The sequence below is a fragment of the Podarcis filfolensis genome (genome assembly GCF_964270895.1).
Source record: "Podarcis filfolensis genome assembly, chromosome: 12".
Classification (NCBI taxonomy): domain Eukaryota; kingdom Metazoa; phylum Chordata; class Lepidosauria; order Squamata; family Lacertidae; genus Podarcis; species Podarcis filfolensis.
In genome coordinates this window covers 49,104,522-49,120,869 of record NC_139614.1, presented here as the reverse complement: position 1 = coordinate 49,120,869, position 16,348 = coordinate 49,104,522, and the positions used below count along the sequence as shown (strand labels likewise).

The following is a 16,348-nucleotide window of genomic DNA, read 5'->3' as shown; positions in this document are numbered from 1 at the left end:
GAGATTCACATTCTCCAGATTTTGCAGCGCAGTTCTCCAGTCAAATATTGTGTGCAAAAATTTATATATTAGGACAAAGTGTGTATAAAAATGCATAGATTTGAGAAAATAACTATCATACAAGATCCATTATATTAGGGGATATGGCTTGCAAAACAATGTTGGGATAAATTCTCACTAAAATGCCGATCAAATTTCATGACAAAAGACGTAGTCACAAATTGCTACAGAAATGTGGAGAACTGAGTTTAATATTGGGGAAATGAAAGAAATCAAAATGGGCAGATTCATCCATCCCTGTATGTGACCTGAGTGATATTTAATGTTCTAGGGGGCTTGGATAGAAAACAGATCACTACAGTGGTACCTCAGGTTACATACGCTTCAGGTTACAGACTCTGCTAACCCAGAAATAATACCTTGGGTTAAGAACTTTGCTTCAGGATGAGAACAGAAATTGTGCTCCGGTGGCGTGGCGGCAGCAGGAGGCCCCATTAGCTAAAGTGGTGCTTCAGGTTAAGAACAGTTTTGGGTTAAGAATGGACCTCCAGAACGAATTAAGTACTTAACCCGAGGTACCACTGTAGTTGAAAGGCAGTAGAAAATGATGTTGTAGCATGATAAGATGAAGCCATTGTTACATACATGTCAATTCAGAACTCTAGCAGGGAAGGGAGGAGCGATATCTTTTCTAGGACTGTCCAGACCATGGAACCAGGGGGTGGCAGGTTGGTTCAGGTGGCAGCATTTAGGGGACAAGGGAAGTCAGGAATTGTGGTTGCTGCAGCGAGACAGAGAGGCGTTGCCTCTGGCATGGAAGGATGAGTACCATTTGCTGCAAAGTTTTGTGTGCCAGTGCTGCCCATTTTTTATTTATTAAAAAAACCCAAAACATTATTCAATGACCATCAAACTTCCAAACTGAGCTGAGAGAACTTTCCCCACCAGTAGCCTTGATTGCTTATTGCTTCTCTTCCTGCAGTTCATGTCCGGACAATTACATCTGTCTGAAGGCTGGTGACAATCCTGACTTTGGGTACACAAGCTTTGATACCTTTGGCTGGGCCTTCCTCTCCTTGTTCCGCCTCATGACGCAGGATTGCTGGGAACGCCTCTATCAACAGGTAGAAGACTGATTTGTCTGGTTGCTTTTGTTTCTGGATAACCTTCTCCTTTAACACATCACAGACTCTATGGGCTTTCCATTTAGGAAAGGAGGAAACTTGTCTCCCAGGTACAAATTATTATTATTATTATTATGCTATTTATCACCCACCCTTCATACTAAGGTGGGTTAAAACAATTAACACACAATATCAAAAACAGTTTAAAGCAGATTACAATCACAAAAATAAGGTGGATCCTAAAAATATACACTCCAGGTGTCAAAAGCGGTGAGCCTTTAGCCTTTGCCAGAAGCTATATAATGAAGCTGCCAAATTAACCTTCCACAGCTTAGGGGCCAACACAGAGAAGGCCCTCTCCTGGGTTGCAGTCTCCCCTTCAAGCTTATGAGGGTGGTAGAACAACCAAGAGAGCCCCCTCCACTGATCTTAGCACCCTACGGTCTGTAGGGAAGGAGACGGTTGTTCAGGTATTTGGGGCCTAAGTCGCTTATATTATGTCCTAGGAAAGTTGAGACTGGGGAAGTACCTGGAGCAGGAAATTTTCTCCATTTCCGCCATACGAACAATGTCAAACTCAAATATGAATTTCCCAACGTAGTTTGAGGACTACATTTGTTGTTCCTTCAGTATCATTTCCCACAAGATAAATCCCACGGTATATGTTCTTTCCAGCCATTTATTTTGCCTTGTTGACTCAGTCATAACAAACATGAAACCATATTGTGTCGCTTCATAATAAGACTGGAAGATCAGGTGCGTTTAAACCTATGTTATTAACCAGCCTGTAAATTAAATCTGAATTGTTAGCTGCAATGTGAACCCTTGAATATTTGAAGAATCGTTTGTTGACATGTGACACATAAAGTCATCATCTTTCTGTAGTCCACTTTATAAATTGAGAAGGAAAAGGCACATTGGTGAACTCAGCCCGCTTTGTGTATTTGTCAAATCATGAATTGGCTCCATTACAGGGTCACAGGGTTGCAAGGGCTGCTGGTTTCCTGCAGTGTAACCCTACGTGGCTCTATGTGATTGTCACAACCACATAAGTGGAGACAGTCATGTGGAATTTTCCTATTTAATTGGCACCCACCTAGGATTAAGGATGCCAGTTGGGTGAGGAAAACCCATTAATCAGCCTCACCCATATAGCAGCATTGTTCATGGGGAAATGGCTCTTTTTGAATAATAACACAGGAAGCAGTCAATATGCCAGGCTTCACTGAACCCTAGGACCTCCATGCATACAGCTCTTTCCCTATTTTATGCACTGGGGAATATTTTGCGCACACAAAAGTGAGGCCTCAAGCATACGTGATAAATGGGCCAGCTGCGAGAGCAGAAACAACAGAACAGAATAGAATAGAACTTATTATTTATACCCCGCCCATCTGGCTGGGTTTCCCCAGTCACTCTGGGCAGCTTCCAACAAAGTATTAAAATACAGTAGTCTGTTAAACATTAAAAGCTTCCCTAAAGAGGGCTGCCTTCAGATGTCTTCTAAAAATCTGGTAGTTGTTCTTCTCCTTGACATCTGGTGGGAGGGCGTTCCACAGGCCTTCTTTCGCACCCATGGAGTTCCATGTACATACCAGAGCTCTGCAAAATGTAAAGTTGTGACAACAATAGATGCATTGATTCATGAGAGCAGTTTAGTGCACACCGCTGGCAAGTCTTGGGCACATCAGTGTTAAATTCCCTTGTGAGCATTGCCATGCTTAAATGAGAGGCCCCACCTCTGTGAGAGCATCTGCTTTGCACACAGAACATGGCTGGGAAAGACCGATGGCTGAAATCCTGGCTAGCTTCTGCTAGCCACTGTAGACATTATTGACCTATATGGACTGATGGCCTAACTCAGTGCAAGTGAATTAGTGACCAACTTTCAGACCATGCTGCCTTCGCCGATACCTGCCAGTGATTGATGCTTTGTAAGCGGAGGCTAAGTGGATTTGCTTGTAAATAAACCTTGGTGTTCCTGTGGAAATAATAATTCCACTTCCTCAATTTTATCCGTGTCTTGCTGTTCTTTTGTTTCAATAAAATATTTTTAGGTTGCCTGGTTGAAAAAAAGTTTTCTGGTTGGCTTGCTAGAAACATTAAAATACACAAACCTGTAAAAATAAATGCAATACTGCCTGTGCAGCTGACATTCATTTCAGAAAGCTTTAAACAAGCTAAGTGGCTGGGGTGTTAGTAGTGACATGTGATTCTATAACCAGGAACCGATACCTAAGGCAGGGGTGATTGAACTCCAAGCTTGTGGGATCTACTTTGTATTCTCTTAGACCACTGAGGCCCACCAGAGAATCATGGGATTGCAGAGTTGGAAGGAACCATGAGAGACATCTTGCCAACCCCCTGCAATTGTCTGACGTGGGGCTCAAACCCACAGCCCTGAGATTAAGAGCCTCATGCTCTACTGACTGAGCTATCCCAGCCAAGTGCAAAATATTGGCTTAGAAAGAGAGGCAGGCATAGAATTCAGCAAGAGGACACACTGGAGTGCCTTTCAGCTCTGGACGCTACCAGAACTGAGCTGCAGTGTTTTGTTCCTCCTGACTTGCCATATAATGAACTTCCTGAGCCAACCAGGCTAAGGAAGACCAATACACTTCATGGGCTCTTGACCTATCACAAGAACAGAAATGAAAAACTGCTTGTCCCTCCCACCAACCAAGCCTTCTTCATTTCAGCAGCCTTATCTGAGAATGCGGGAAGAGTTGCTTTTGATAAACACAAAGGTTAAAACTAGCAATTCATTTTAATAATGAACTCTCCCCCCTCTCTTGGTCATATTCAGACGCTTAGATCTGCTGGCAAGATCTACATGCTGTTTTTCATGCTGGTCATCTTTCTGGGCTCCTTTTACCTGATCAACTTGATCTTGGCTGTGGTGGCCATGGCATACGAAGAGCAGAACCAGGCCACCATTGCTGAAATGGAAGCGAAGGAGAGGAAGTTTCAAGAAGCCATGGAGGCTCTCAAGAAAGAGCAGGAGGTCTGTAATCATTCCAGGGGGTCGTCTTGGAGGAGCCCATGTGGTGGTGTGTTCCTTTCATCTTTCTTTTGACAGCTGAGTTACGTAATTGGCAAAATCACGTAGTTCCAATCCCTGCCCACTGTGGTGTAGTGGTTAAGAGCGGTGGACTCGTAATCTGGTGAACCGGGTTCGCTTCCCCGCTCCTCCACATGCAGCTGCTGGGTGACCTTGGGCTAGTCACACTTCTCTGAAGTCTCTCAGCCCCACTCACCTCACAGAGTGTTTGTTGTGGGGGAGGAAGGGAAAGGATAATGTTAGCTGCTTTGAGACTCCGTCGGGTAGTGATAAAGCGGGATATCAAATCCAAACTCTTCTTCTTCTTCTGCCCCTTCACTCAGCCCCTCCTCCCAGTCTCCTCCTCTGACCTCTCCCACCACCAATGCCCAGGCTCTGAGCCTTCCTCCTCTGGGGTTTCCCTTTGGGGTAGCCCGGTTGGCACCTCCCACCATTCCTTGTCATCCAGCCAGCCCCTGACAGCACTCTCCCACATGCAAACCTCGCTCTCAGCCATTCCCACCAACCTTACCCACAATAACATAGTTAATTCCCAGCCAACCGCTTGTCACAAAGCAAAGTCTGATCTACAAAGAATCCCGGGCAGCATTAAACGTAATTTACAGCTATTAACCCACCTCCACCTAAAGCAATACAAAGCTGTACACACAGCAACATAAAGCATACCTCCCACCCGGATTGGGCCTTTCTCTCTTTCTGACAGTTCAGTCTCTCACCCTGAGTGGTATTGAGCGCCTTTATAACATGCACAAACCTCACAACCCAGACTCCCTCACCCTGAGCTTTCTTTCCTATCTGTGTGCAAAATATGTCACCGGTGGAAGCAGCTCTTAGCATCCCACTACGATGCCATGTGTTAATTGGCAGTGTGTGTGAGTGTGTTTGTGTGGAACACAATCGGAAAGAGCCAGTTGGTTTATTATTATCATCATCTTTAAAGATATTCCCATGCTCAATAGAAGGAAATTAATGGCTCTTCATTCAATATTTGCTGCCCTCACCATTAGTTCAAGTTAATTAGCATTCTTTTTAGATTTGCTGTATTGATCTTGCAACTTCAAACAGCCATTAGTATCCCATTATTCAACAAGTGGAATAATAGACGGGGGGTCAGCTGTTTAAACACTGCCAATGCTCTTCTTGTGCAAATAAAGAGGCTCACCAACTGTAGGCCAGGAGCACTGCTGCTGAGTATAATACTACAATGGGTCTGATTAGCGTGAATGAAGCTGGCATCAATTGTTGTGGGATGGTTTGCCGTTTGTTCCTGCGGCTGCTGTGGGTGGCTGTTAATTAAATCTGATTTCTCTCGGGGGGTGGGGGACAGAATCCCTCAAAACTTAGAGGTGAGAACATATTCAGTGGATCAGATCATCCTTCTGAAGATGCTACTGTCCTGAAGACCCAGTTTGTGGTATTATGAGGTACAGTCATACCTCGTCTTGCGTTTGCTTCAGGTTGAGCGTTTTCAGGTTGCGTCCTGCGGTGACCCAGAAGTACAGGAAAGGGTTACTTCCAGGTTTCGTTGCTCGCGCATGAAGTGGCAAATCGTGACCTGCAGACGCGGGTTGCCTTCTGACAATATTGTGAATGGGGCTCCGGAACGGATCCCGTTCACAACCAGAGGTACCACTGTACAGTGGACACTCGGGTTGCAAACGTGATCCGTGTGGGATACACGTTCGCAACCCACATCTGTGCGTCTGTGCACGCGCGGGTTGCGATTCGGCACTTATGCTTCTGCACATGCATGACCACCGAAACCCGGAAGTAACCCGTTCTGGTACTTCCAGGTTTCAGCGGTCCGCAACCCGAGAAAATGCAACCTGAAGCGGCTGTAACCCGAGGTACACAGAAGTGTACTATACCACTTCATACTTCAACTGAATGATTTGAATGTTGCACCACCTTAATTTTGATATTAGTTTGGGGGTGGGGGTCATTCTAGATGTAACCCTGATACCCTTCCAATTCTCAGGATCCTGTATCTGTGGGTAGAATATATAAGAGCAAGCTTGCCAAGCCAGGTTCTTTCGCCAAGTTAATGTGTTTGGGCTGGCTAATTAAGTACCGTGATTCGGCATAACCAAAGAGCTGCGTTAAACCTGGGTTCAAATCCCTGCTTAGCTGTAAAGCTCATGGGCGAACTTTGGCATCCTCTTGGCCTGACCTCAACACACAGGATTGTTGTAAAGATGAACTTGCAGTGAACAGGATGTTGCGGGTGGTGGTGGTGGGTGATCATCACTCTGAGCTCCTTGGAGGAAGGATGTAATAGGAAAATAAAAATAGGTCCCCCTCAACAACAGACAAGTGGGTATAGTCCGGAATGGTACAATCTCTGTCTCCCACCTCATTTTACATAATGGGAACATTGGGGGAGGGATATGACACAGTTAAGGATGCAATGCTGACCTCTTCCCAAATGTGTATTTTATTGTCCTTTTCCTAGTTATTGGCTTCCTTTTTTCATGATTATCGCAGGGTGGAGAAGTTGGTTTCGTTTCCAGGCTGTGTTGTAGCATTATTATTATTATTTTTACTCTCTCTCCCGCTCCCCCACCTAATTTGGCTTCTGCTCCAATTCTAGCACCTCTTGGTGTTATCAGACTTTTCCTGCAGCGATTTCTCCAGATAGCTGGCGCAGAGGGCATGCTGTCCAGGCATGCAGAGGAGAAAAGTCTATCTTATCTGTGTATTATGTACGTGTGGGCTGGCGTGTGTGTGTGTTTGTGTGCTTTAAGCCCATGGTTTGTGTTTATCGCTCTGGATCCCTGGTCACAGCAGGTTCTGTCACTTTGCAGGATAAGATTTTGCTTGCAGGAAAGAAAAAGAAAAATCTGTATCAACAGAAATAATGTGGGCTGTTGCTTCTGCTTTCTTGGGAGAAGCAGAGATTTCCCAGAAAGTCCAGCTCCGTTGCCCTCATGGTAATGTCTGTGCTCAAATGCCTCAACATTATCAATGTTTGCTCATGACTCTTGAACATGTTTTTTTTGGGGGGGGGGCAGTCTGCAATGCCTCACACTTGAGAATCATGGCAGTAGATGATGGGATGGAGTCAGGATTCAAGTTCCAGCCAAGACACAGGGTTTCTGAGTGCACTTGGTCATAGTACCACTTCACCCAGTTCAGACCGTTATTGGGCCAGTGTGGGCCGGTTGTGTGGTCAGGGAACTTTGCAACTCTCACCAAATTTCAAATTGAAAACTCAGCTCAAAACTAAATTAGGTTTCCTCTTTTATATGTAGGGAAACATTTTCTAAGCACTGTTGTGATTTAAGGGTTTTGTGAAACCCACTGTGGGGGGGAAATCACTAGCATGTTGAATCGTGTTTAGTTTTCTTCAAGTTTTGCTTGGCGAGGAATGCTGAAATTGTTTTGAACGAGGCTAACTCTATAAGTTAAAGATCTCCCTCCCCCCCCCTCTCTCTGCTATATATATAAAGTGTTATATAAATATAGTTTTAAAGGTAGCATATTTCTGTTTCGTTCCTCTGCCCCTTCCAGGCATTAGCCCGAGGAATTGATTCGATGTCACTTAGCTCATTTGAAATGTCACCTTTGGCATCGAAAAATTCCAAGGAACGAAGAAGCCGGAGAAGAAAGAAGAAATCCTCAGCGGGAGAAGAGGATGGGGAAGATCAGAAGGGTCCAAAATCTGAATCGGAGGATGGTCAGCAGAGGACGGTTAGTCTTTCTAGGAGTAAAATTAGGCCTTATTTCACCCAGGTCAAAGGCCCAGTTTGGCACCCCCCACAGGCTGGGAGCCTCAATGGTGCCCCTCTGGAGGCTTCACCTGAGGCAAAAAAATCCTGGCTAGCCCCCTTCCCCTGTAGCTACAGCTCTGAGTCTTTCCCAAAAGTGGCACTGAAGGGGAAACTCCTCTCGAAAAGGAATCACTCATCATGAAGATAGGAAAGGATTTCCCTCCGGGCTGGATCAGTACAAGGGTTGCCAACCTCTCTAGGCCTGTGAACATGTTTGGATTTTTCAGCATGTGCCCTGGGCGCACCCACCTCTCTGGTCACTTCTCTGTCCACCCCCTTTGGATCTGTTTACTTTAATCCTTGACCTCCAGGAGAAGGACTTTGTCACATACAGTATCAGGAATGGGAAAGACCATCCTCTGCCCAGGGCCCTGAACAGCTGTTTCCAGTTACAGGAGACTGTACAGTGGTACTTCGGGTTAAGTACTTAATTCGTTCCAGAGGTCTGTTCTTAACCTGAAACTGTTCTTAACCTGAAGCACCAACTTTAGCTAATGGGGCCTCCTGCTGCCGCTGTGCCGCCGCTGCACAATTTCTGTTCTCATCCTGAAGCAAAGTTCTTAACCCGAGGTAATATTTCTGGGTTAGCGGAGTCTGTAATCTGAAGCGTATGTAACCCGAGGTACCACTGTACTAGGTGAGACGGATCAGTGGTGTGATTCAGGATCAGGCCACGTTCCTGTGTTCATATCCACAGTCCCACAAGCTGAACCTGTGCGGTATAGAGAGCGCTGTGAGACAAGCAGAAAAAAGAAGAGAAATAGCCATGCTCTGACATGTCATAAAGACCACCGTACCAGCGACTTTTAGAAACTCCCCTTGCTGTGCATCCATCTCTTTCCCAAGGTGTTCCAATTTTCTGAACTGGACAAATTAACAGAGGCAGTCTGTGTAAAATTTCCAGATTCTTAGCTGTTAGTGGAGTTAGCACTAAAATCGATCGGCACGCTGAAAGCCCTGCAAATGTTGGACATAAATTTGATAAATAAGCAACACACGCACACGACTTTGAAAATGCACCCAGAACTACTGCTCTGTCTGTGATATATGAATGGGGTTCCCCCCCCCACTGTGTTTATTTTTCGAGTGCCTTCATTCTTGTTGCTTAATTGAGTGGGTTGCCTCACTAATTACAAGGTTGTTAAAGCCAAAGCGGCTGCATGAGCTGCTCTGCTCTGCTCTGAATGGGTTTTTGGCATGCTGAATGCAAAAAAGAGAGAGGAAAAAAGAGTCAGACTGGACGTGAAACAAAGCAGCACGTTTCTCAGCATGTTCCTCCGACTGATGAGTCGTCTTTTTCATTCTGCATCCAGCAATTTGTCATCTAAGCAAAGAACACGACAAGGAGCAGGGCTGGGCTTACAGCGGGCATTTCCTTTGCAAATGGGTGCTCAGCACCTTTTGAAAGGGGTGAGGACAAGTTGTCTTAATGCAGATCAGTTCTGACCCACCCCCGTTCCCCAATTGTACTGGCAAAAAGAGTGGGAACCAGATTCTTTGCCCCTTAACAACCAGAAAGATTCGCTTCTCCTTCTATGCCATCATTCTGTTTCATTCCTTCCCCCCTCTTACTTCATTGCATCATGGGACCAGTTCACGCAGTTGTGTTGGCCACTAAATTTTCACCAAATATTCCATGCGTACAGTGGTACCTCGGGTTAAGTACTTAATTCGTTCCGGAGGTCTGTACTTAACCTGAAACTGTTCCTAACCTGAAGCACCACTTTAGCTAATGGGGCCTTCTGCTGCTGCCGCGCTGCCAGAGCACGATTTCTGTTCTCATCCTGAAGCAAAGTTCTTAACCTGAAGCACTATTGCTGGGTTAGTGGAATCTGTAACCTGAAGCTTATGTAACCCAAGGTACCACTGTACCTGCAAATGTGGAAGTAAAACAGCGTCTGTTGTCTTAGAGAAGAGCCAATGTTTCTCTGAGACAATGCCTGTGGTTTTGGTTTTATTTTTTCCTCAGCGCCCCCACCCCCCCCCCCATTTCCCTACCCTGGGTATTCTTCAATGTCCCCTTGTGTCAATTAGTCTTGGCTCCCAACAGGATGTTTTCAAACCTGATTACATGCAGAGGGTGGGGAGATGAGGGAAGCCTCCCCCCCCCCATGTTCTACGTTTGACCTACTGGCTGGGAATTGCCCATTCTTTTGTTCTAAACCAGTGGTTCTCAACCTATGGGTCCCCAGATGTTGTTGGACTACAACTCCCATCATTCCTAGCTAGCATGACCAGTGGTCAGGGATGATGGGAGTTGTAGTCCAACAACATCTGGGGACCCACAGGTTGAGAACCAATGTTCTAAACTATAGCGGTAGAATTAGACACCCTCTCTGACTCTATGTAAATGCGTAGTAACATTCGTTCCTTTCTACTCCTCCCCTTGTATTTCTTTCCTTCCTCCGCCCTGTTTGGCTCCTTCAAGACCGTGCTGGGTTTTACTTCTGGGTCCATGGAAAACTCTGTGAAGCGCAAGGCCAGCCACGGGAGCGTCTTCAGCTTCCGGTTGCGCAGCAGGGACCTTGGCTCGGAGGCGGACTTTGCCGATGACGATATCAGCACCGTCGGGGAGAGCGAGAGCCAGCGTGGGTCCCTGCTGGTCCCCAGGAGCGGGAGGAGGCTGAGCGTGCAGAGCCAAACCAGCCACAGCTCTCCAAACTACACGCAAAATGGCAAGAGGAACAGCTCGGTGGATTGCAATGGTGTGGTTTCGCTGATTGGAGGAGGAGGAGGAGGAGGAGGAGGAGGAAGCGCGGACCCAACGACTCCGACAGACGTGCTGCTGCCACCAGTTATTACGGAGAAACCTGGAACAGGTGACACGGTGGGTCTACTTATTATTGTATGTTGTGTTCAGATTTTCTTTGTCATCCACCAAACCAAGCACAGCCCTGTGCTGCGTTGCAACTGTTTACCACACTGGCAGCAAAAAACCCCAGGAAGTTTCTAAAACCTTTGGTGGGACACCATCCATGGCTGCTAAGGTGTGTTAGGTTTGATGGATGCAGTCCTGGGCAATGTGTTACTGTAGCTACTAGGGGTTGAAAGTGAGAATTCCAATGGCCTAGTATCCCCAAACACACATCTCTGTTGCAATGGGCGCTTAGAGTAGCATAAGCCAATATGGTGTTTTCCAGATGTTGCTGGACTCCATCAGCCCTAACTAGCATGGTCAGTAGTCAGGGATCATGGGAAATGTAGTTAGCCCAACAACAACATCTCAAGGGCGTCATATTGGCTGCCCTTGCCTTAGAGATATTTGTGAGCTTGGCTAGGATGACTTGGGGATTAGTGGTTGCCTATGCTAAAAAAAATTCTGAAGCTTACTCTTGAAGTGGCACCTCTGAGGGCCAAGGATGCAACATCCAGTTTTAAAAAAGCCCCTCTTAGCATCCTTTTATCCAGGGTACCTTCTGTCACGAGCCCGTCCTACTCTGGAGTAGGACCCTGGTAGAGACACATGCCTGACTGGCATGTTCTCTCCCTCCTGGTCGATCATTCAGGAGCTTCAAAAGCTTTCTTCTGCCTGAACATCACAGCGACTGATGCCAACAGATATCAGCACACTTAGGGATCCGCAGAGTTTGCGCAGAACTCAGTAGCTCAGCATTTGGCTAATCTACATTTATTTACATATAAAACACTTGGAGCATTCTGACTTAGCTCCTTCTTCTTTCTCATCAGACAGCAAAAGAGAAAGAACAAAGGACAATAGTCCCACTTCACGGAACACAGTAACACAAACATCCTGTCTCCGTCACTTCCCACTCTGTGGAGTCAAAACATACACCGTCATGTGATAGACAACAATCCCATGACTGTAATCATGGAGCAGGAATCTTAACACCTTTTGCTTGTCTTCCCTAGTGTTTCCTCTCTTACTTTGCTTTTGGTTCTGTTCCATCCTTCAGCTGATCTTGGCAAAGTTTAGCTCCCGAGCCCTGATCTTATAATACCTTGACTGGCTCTGCCCAAATTGATAGAGTGTTCCATAATTTCTTTCTTCTCGGGGGCTAGGGCTGGGGCTGCCATTGGGAAAATTATTATCCCATGATTTCTTGTAAGTTCCATCAGGATTGTGAGCTATTTCTAGTTATTCCATTGCGGTTACTGTTACTTAAGAAAAACTTGGTGTTTATATAAACTTCATTGGAAGTCCATCAAAATTAAAATGCTCATGCTCTGTGTCTGTCAAGTTCCATATTGACTTATAGCACCCGTGTCAGGCCTGGGACTTGGCTCTGTAGCAGGATGCAATAGATACTTAGTCTGACACAAACAGGTGATGGCCAAATGGTCCAGAGGCAAGAGATGTGGTCAGGGTTGGCCTGGAGTTCATGTACTGGGCTAGGCAGACATGAATCAAGAGCTGGAGTCAGGAGACATGGCCATCGGTGGACTGAGATCAGATACCAGATCTAGCAGGCAAGTCCCTGAATTTCTGTTGCTACTCAATGCAGTGAATTATTGAGGAGTTGGCTTAGAAGGAAGTCTTACAAGCCTTGGTGGGCTCCGTTGGCATGTTAGCTCAACTGGGATCAACTGATGGACCAGTACTGAAGCCTAGGGGCACCTGTAGCTCTCAGAGCCCAAGCTGACTGGGGGACTAAGGCAACCTTTCCCAACCTGGTGCCCTCCAGATTTCTCCCAACAGAACTAGTCATTATGACCAATGGTCAGAGACTGAAGGAGTTGTATTCCCAAACATCTGGAGTACAGCAGGCTGCAAAAGGCTGGATTAGAGCCTGCTGGCAACTCACTCTGTCTGTTAAGTTTGCTAACAACTTATGAGCCATCCCTTATTTATTTGTAAACTCATTAACACAGTTTCTGAACCATATCTGAAGAATGCAAGCAGCTTAGCGATGGCAATGACAGTTCTTCAGTTTGCTCATTTACTGCTGCTGTTCCTGAAAGCTGAGAGTGCTGCTCTCGACTCCCACTTCAGTCAGCAGGAGATGAGAACACTCAGCCTTCCCAAAGAGGTATATTGGTCTAAATCTTGCAGAAGCTGATGGGAAACTTCCTGTTACTTTTCACATCAGCCCTATCCATTCCAGACCTTGAAACTATTGCTTCTCCCCTCGTGCTACTTTCTGTAGCATCCCTCCCTTTTTTTTACAAATGTCTGTTGAAAATTGGAGTGGGCAGCCAGCAGAAAACACTCTTGGCACCTCAGTGGTCGTCTAGGAAATTTCACCAGGGCACTATAGCAACAGATGCTCACTTTGGTGATGCAGAAGGAAGGGTGTTCTTGCTTCTACGAAGCGCGTTTGGAATCTAATCTATTGAGGCCATGTGAAATGAGCTAAGAGCTGCAAGCTTGTGACTTTGTACAGTTACTCTTTTTGGAAAGATTCAAATAACCCTACTAAAAAAAGGAACACATGAGTGTGGTTCAGTGTTGTAGCAGTTGTGGTTGAATTGTTTTTAAGGACTTTCTTCCACACTGGGTGAGCTCTCCAGATGTTGTTTGATTACATTGTCTATCAAGGAGTAGTGAACATAGTGCTCTCCAGATGTTATGGACTAGAACTCCCATCACCCTTTGCGATTGTCCCTGCTGGCTAAGGCTGATGGAAGTCACAGCCTCATTTGCTGCCCTTGATCTTCATTCTACCCACATCAGTTTCATACTAGTTGAACCATCATGACTTTATATCAGCTGAACCGTCATGACGTTCTCCAAAGAATTATGGGAATTGCAGTGTAGGTAAGGGTGCTAAAAATTCTCTTTTGGGGATCTCTAGAGCTCCCAGGGATCCCTGCAGAGGGCATTTTATTCATGTTGTTGTTTAGTCATTTAGTCGTGCCCGACTCTTCGTGATCCCATGGACCAGAGCACGCCAGGCACTCCTGTCTTCCACTGCCTCCCGCAGTTTGGTCAAACTCATCCTGGTAGCTTCGAGAACACTGCCCCACCATCTCGTCCTCTGTCGTCCCCTTCTCCTTGTGCCCTCCATCTTTCCCAGCATCAGGGTCTTTTCCAGGGAGCCTTCTCTTCTCATGAGGTGGCCAAAGTATTGGAGCCTCAGCTTCCGGATCTGTCCTTCCAGTGAGCACTCAGGGCTGATTTCCTTCAGAATGGAGAGGTTTGATTTTCTTGCAGTCCATGGGACTCTCAAGAGTCTCCTCCAGCACCATAATTCATAATTTTATTCATAGAATCATAGAAATGCAGAGTTGGAAGGGACCATGAAAGTCATCTAGTCTAATCCCATGCAATACAGGAAACTTTCACCCAACATGGAGCTTGAACCCATGACCTTGCGATTAAGAGTCTCATGCTCTACTGACTGAGCTATCTTGAATATTTGGAAGCAACATTTTCACCACAAAGATTCTAGACTGCTGCGGCTGTTTGAGTTCTGGGAAGTGATTTCATAGACTTTTCTCAGGTGAAGTTGGATGATTGTCATCTTGGCATGAGTCTTAGCAAATTCTGTGATTAGATGATTAGAATAAGCTCCAGTTCTTGCTGGAAATGTTCTACTGCATGTAGAGCAGATACAACGGGAAGCATTGGATAGTTGCATGGGAGTGTTAAGAGAAGGGTAATTTCCAGCTGGGACTTAACAAGGACAGCCTTGGCACTTTTGCCGCCTGAAGCAAATCAATGCCACTAGCCTCACTCCCATAGCCGATCCTCTTATTTCTGCAGTGCGAAGGTGCTCCATTTTGTTCTGCTCTCTCGGCAAAGGAGGCCATGGCAAGCCTAGAAGGGGAGAGAAGTCAAGCCAGGTGAAAACTGAAAGGGAGTTCCCCAAGCGGGGTGTGTGTGTATGTGTGTGTTTGCTCGATACCCAAGTCCCACCATTAGCTCCTGGGTGCTAAAGGAGCAATTGCTATTCACAATTCCCTGTATGATCCCTGTATTGAGTTCCCTTCCACTTCCCTGTTGTGTGCAGCTATTGAAATACGTGCCATAACATCATTCATTATATTGCATGTTGCTCCGCCTTTGACTGATGGTTGCCAGTTTTGTGGACTGGAAGAGGGTATGGAGTTGCTGTTTCTCAGAGGCAGTCCTGCGAATTTTATCATGTCTAAATGGGGGTGTGCAAAATGGTGGTGTTGTTGTTTTGTTAATTTAATTTCATCATTAAATATTTCAGTTTTCTTATTTATTTGTTCAAGTCCAGCACTTTTTGGTACTTACCTTTTAATCTGTTATTTTGCTTTTATTCCTTGGGATAGCAGCAGCAGAGCTGATTTTAGCAGCAGCTTCTGGCAGTGCCCGTTTTATTTTTCTAGAATACTCTTGACGTTGGACTGTTCTGGAGCATTGTGTTGTGTGTGCATCATGGGGCGAGGGAATAGCAGTTGGCACTAAAAACGCCACCCTACAGCTGCCTGCTCCCATTCTATCCAGAAATGACCTAGAAAAAATACAGTGTCCAGGGCATTCTTTCCCCAGATACCATGCTGGTAAGCCCTTCGTTCTTTCTGAAACCAGATTTGTAACCATAATGTCTAATTCCATTCTGAGATTTCATTTATGAAAGAGGCAGCTTGGATTCTAATGACATGCACAATATATTCTTTGAAAGCTCATTCTGGATTCAGAACATTTGTTGGTTCTAATATGAGTTATTATTTTCCTGACCCTGTGAAATTTGTTAAAATGGACCAACGGTATCTGATTTTAAGTCACATGTAGAAAGAAAGAAAGAAAGAGCTGTGGATGGGGGGCATTTTTCACATAACCCTGGATCAGTCCATGTCAGACCCCACCCCCTGAATTTGCTGAAAGTAGTTCTTCACAATTCCTCTCTGCATCTACATGTGTTTGGGTGGCACTGAGCCTACCCCCAAGCTGTTCTGCCAGTTAAATGGTCAGCTTCCTTTTGTTACCCCAGGAGTATCACCTGCTCTGCCAGGAGCCTGTTCCTTTGTAAAATCAAAACTTGCCCATCACAGATTGGTTCCTACCACGGTCGCACCAGCTGGTATCTGTGTGTCATTTAAAAAACATTAACGGAGATCCAAACAAGGAAAAACAAAGCTTGCCGGCTTGCCTAAGTTGACAGATGAAAATGTTCAGCATGTGCAGCAGGAATGTCCATCATCAAAACCACACATGGAATGGAAGCAATGTAACTTACCTCACTCACCCTCTTCACTAATGACTTCCAGAGGGGTAGCCGTGTTGCTACAAAAGTTAAGCCCATTGGTTTCAGTGGCTTGACTCTGTGACTAGCCTTGGGACTACCCAAAGAGTCTTGTAGAACCTTGAAGAAGAAGAAGAAAATATTTATTGTGGCTAAGTGTCTGTGGTCTGCAGCACGCATCCTAATGGGTTGCTAAGGATACATAGTGGCTTGCCTAATGGGTACCCTCCTCTGAACAAGAGCCTTATGGTGTGAGACTTGGATGTTTTGCTTTCTTTT

General features: G+C 45.7%; 1 protein-coding gene across 6 annotated transcripts in view; it reads left to right on the top strand.

The window, feature by feature from the left end:
- The window catches only part of LOC310745917 (sodium channel protein type 5 subunit alpha-like), a 302,295-nt gene that overhangs the window by 157,680 nt on the left and 128,267 nt on the right, over positions 1-16,348 (top strand). For all 6 annotated transcript variants that reach the window (XM_083579149.1, XM_083579152.1, XM_083579153.1 and 3 more), the window contains 4 exons: positions 983-1,124; positions 3,931-4,128; positions 7,696-7,875; positions 10,384-10,782. In XM_083579149.1, the coding sequence (XP_083435275.1) occupies positions 983-1,124; positions 3,931-4,128; positions 7,696-7,875; positions 10,384-10,782 (919 nt within the window). The remainder of the gene's footprint in view (positions 1-982; positions 1,125-3,930; positions 4,129-7,695; positions 7,876-10,383; positions 10,783-16,348) is intronic.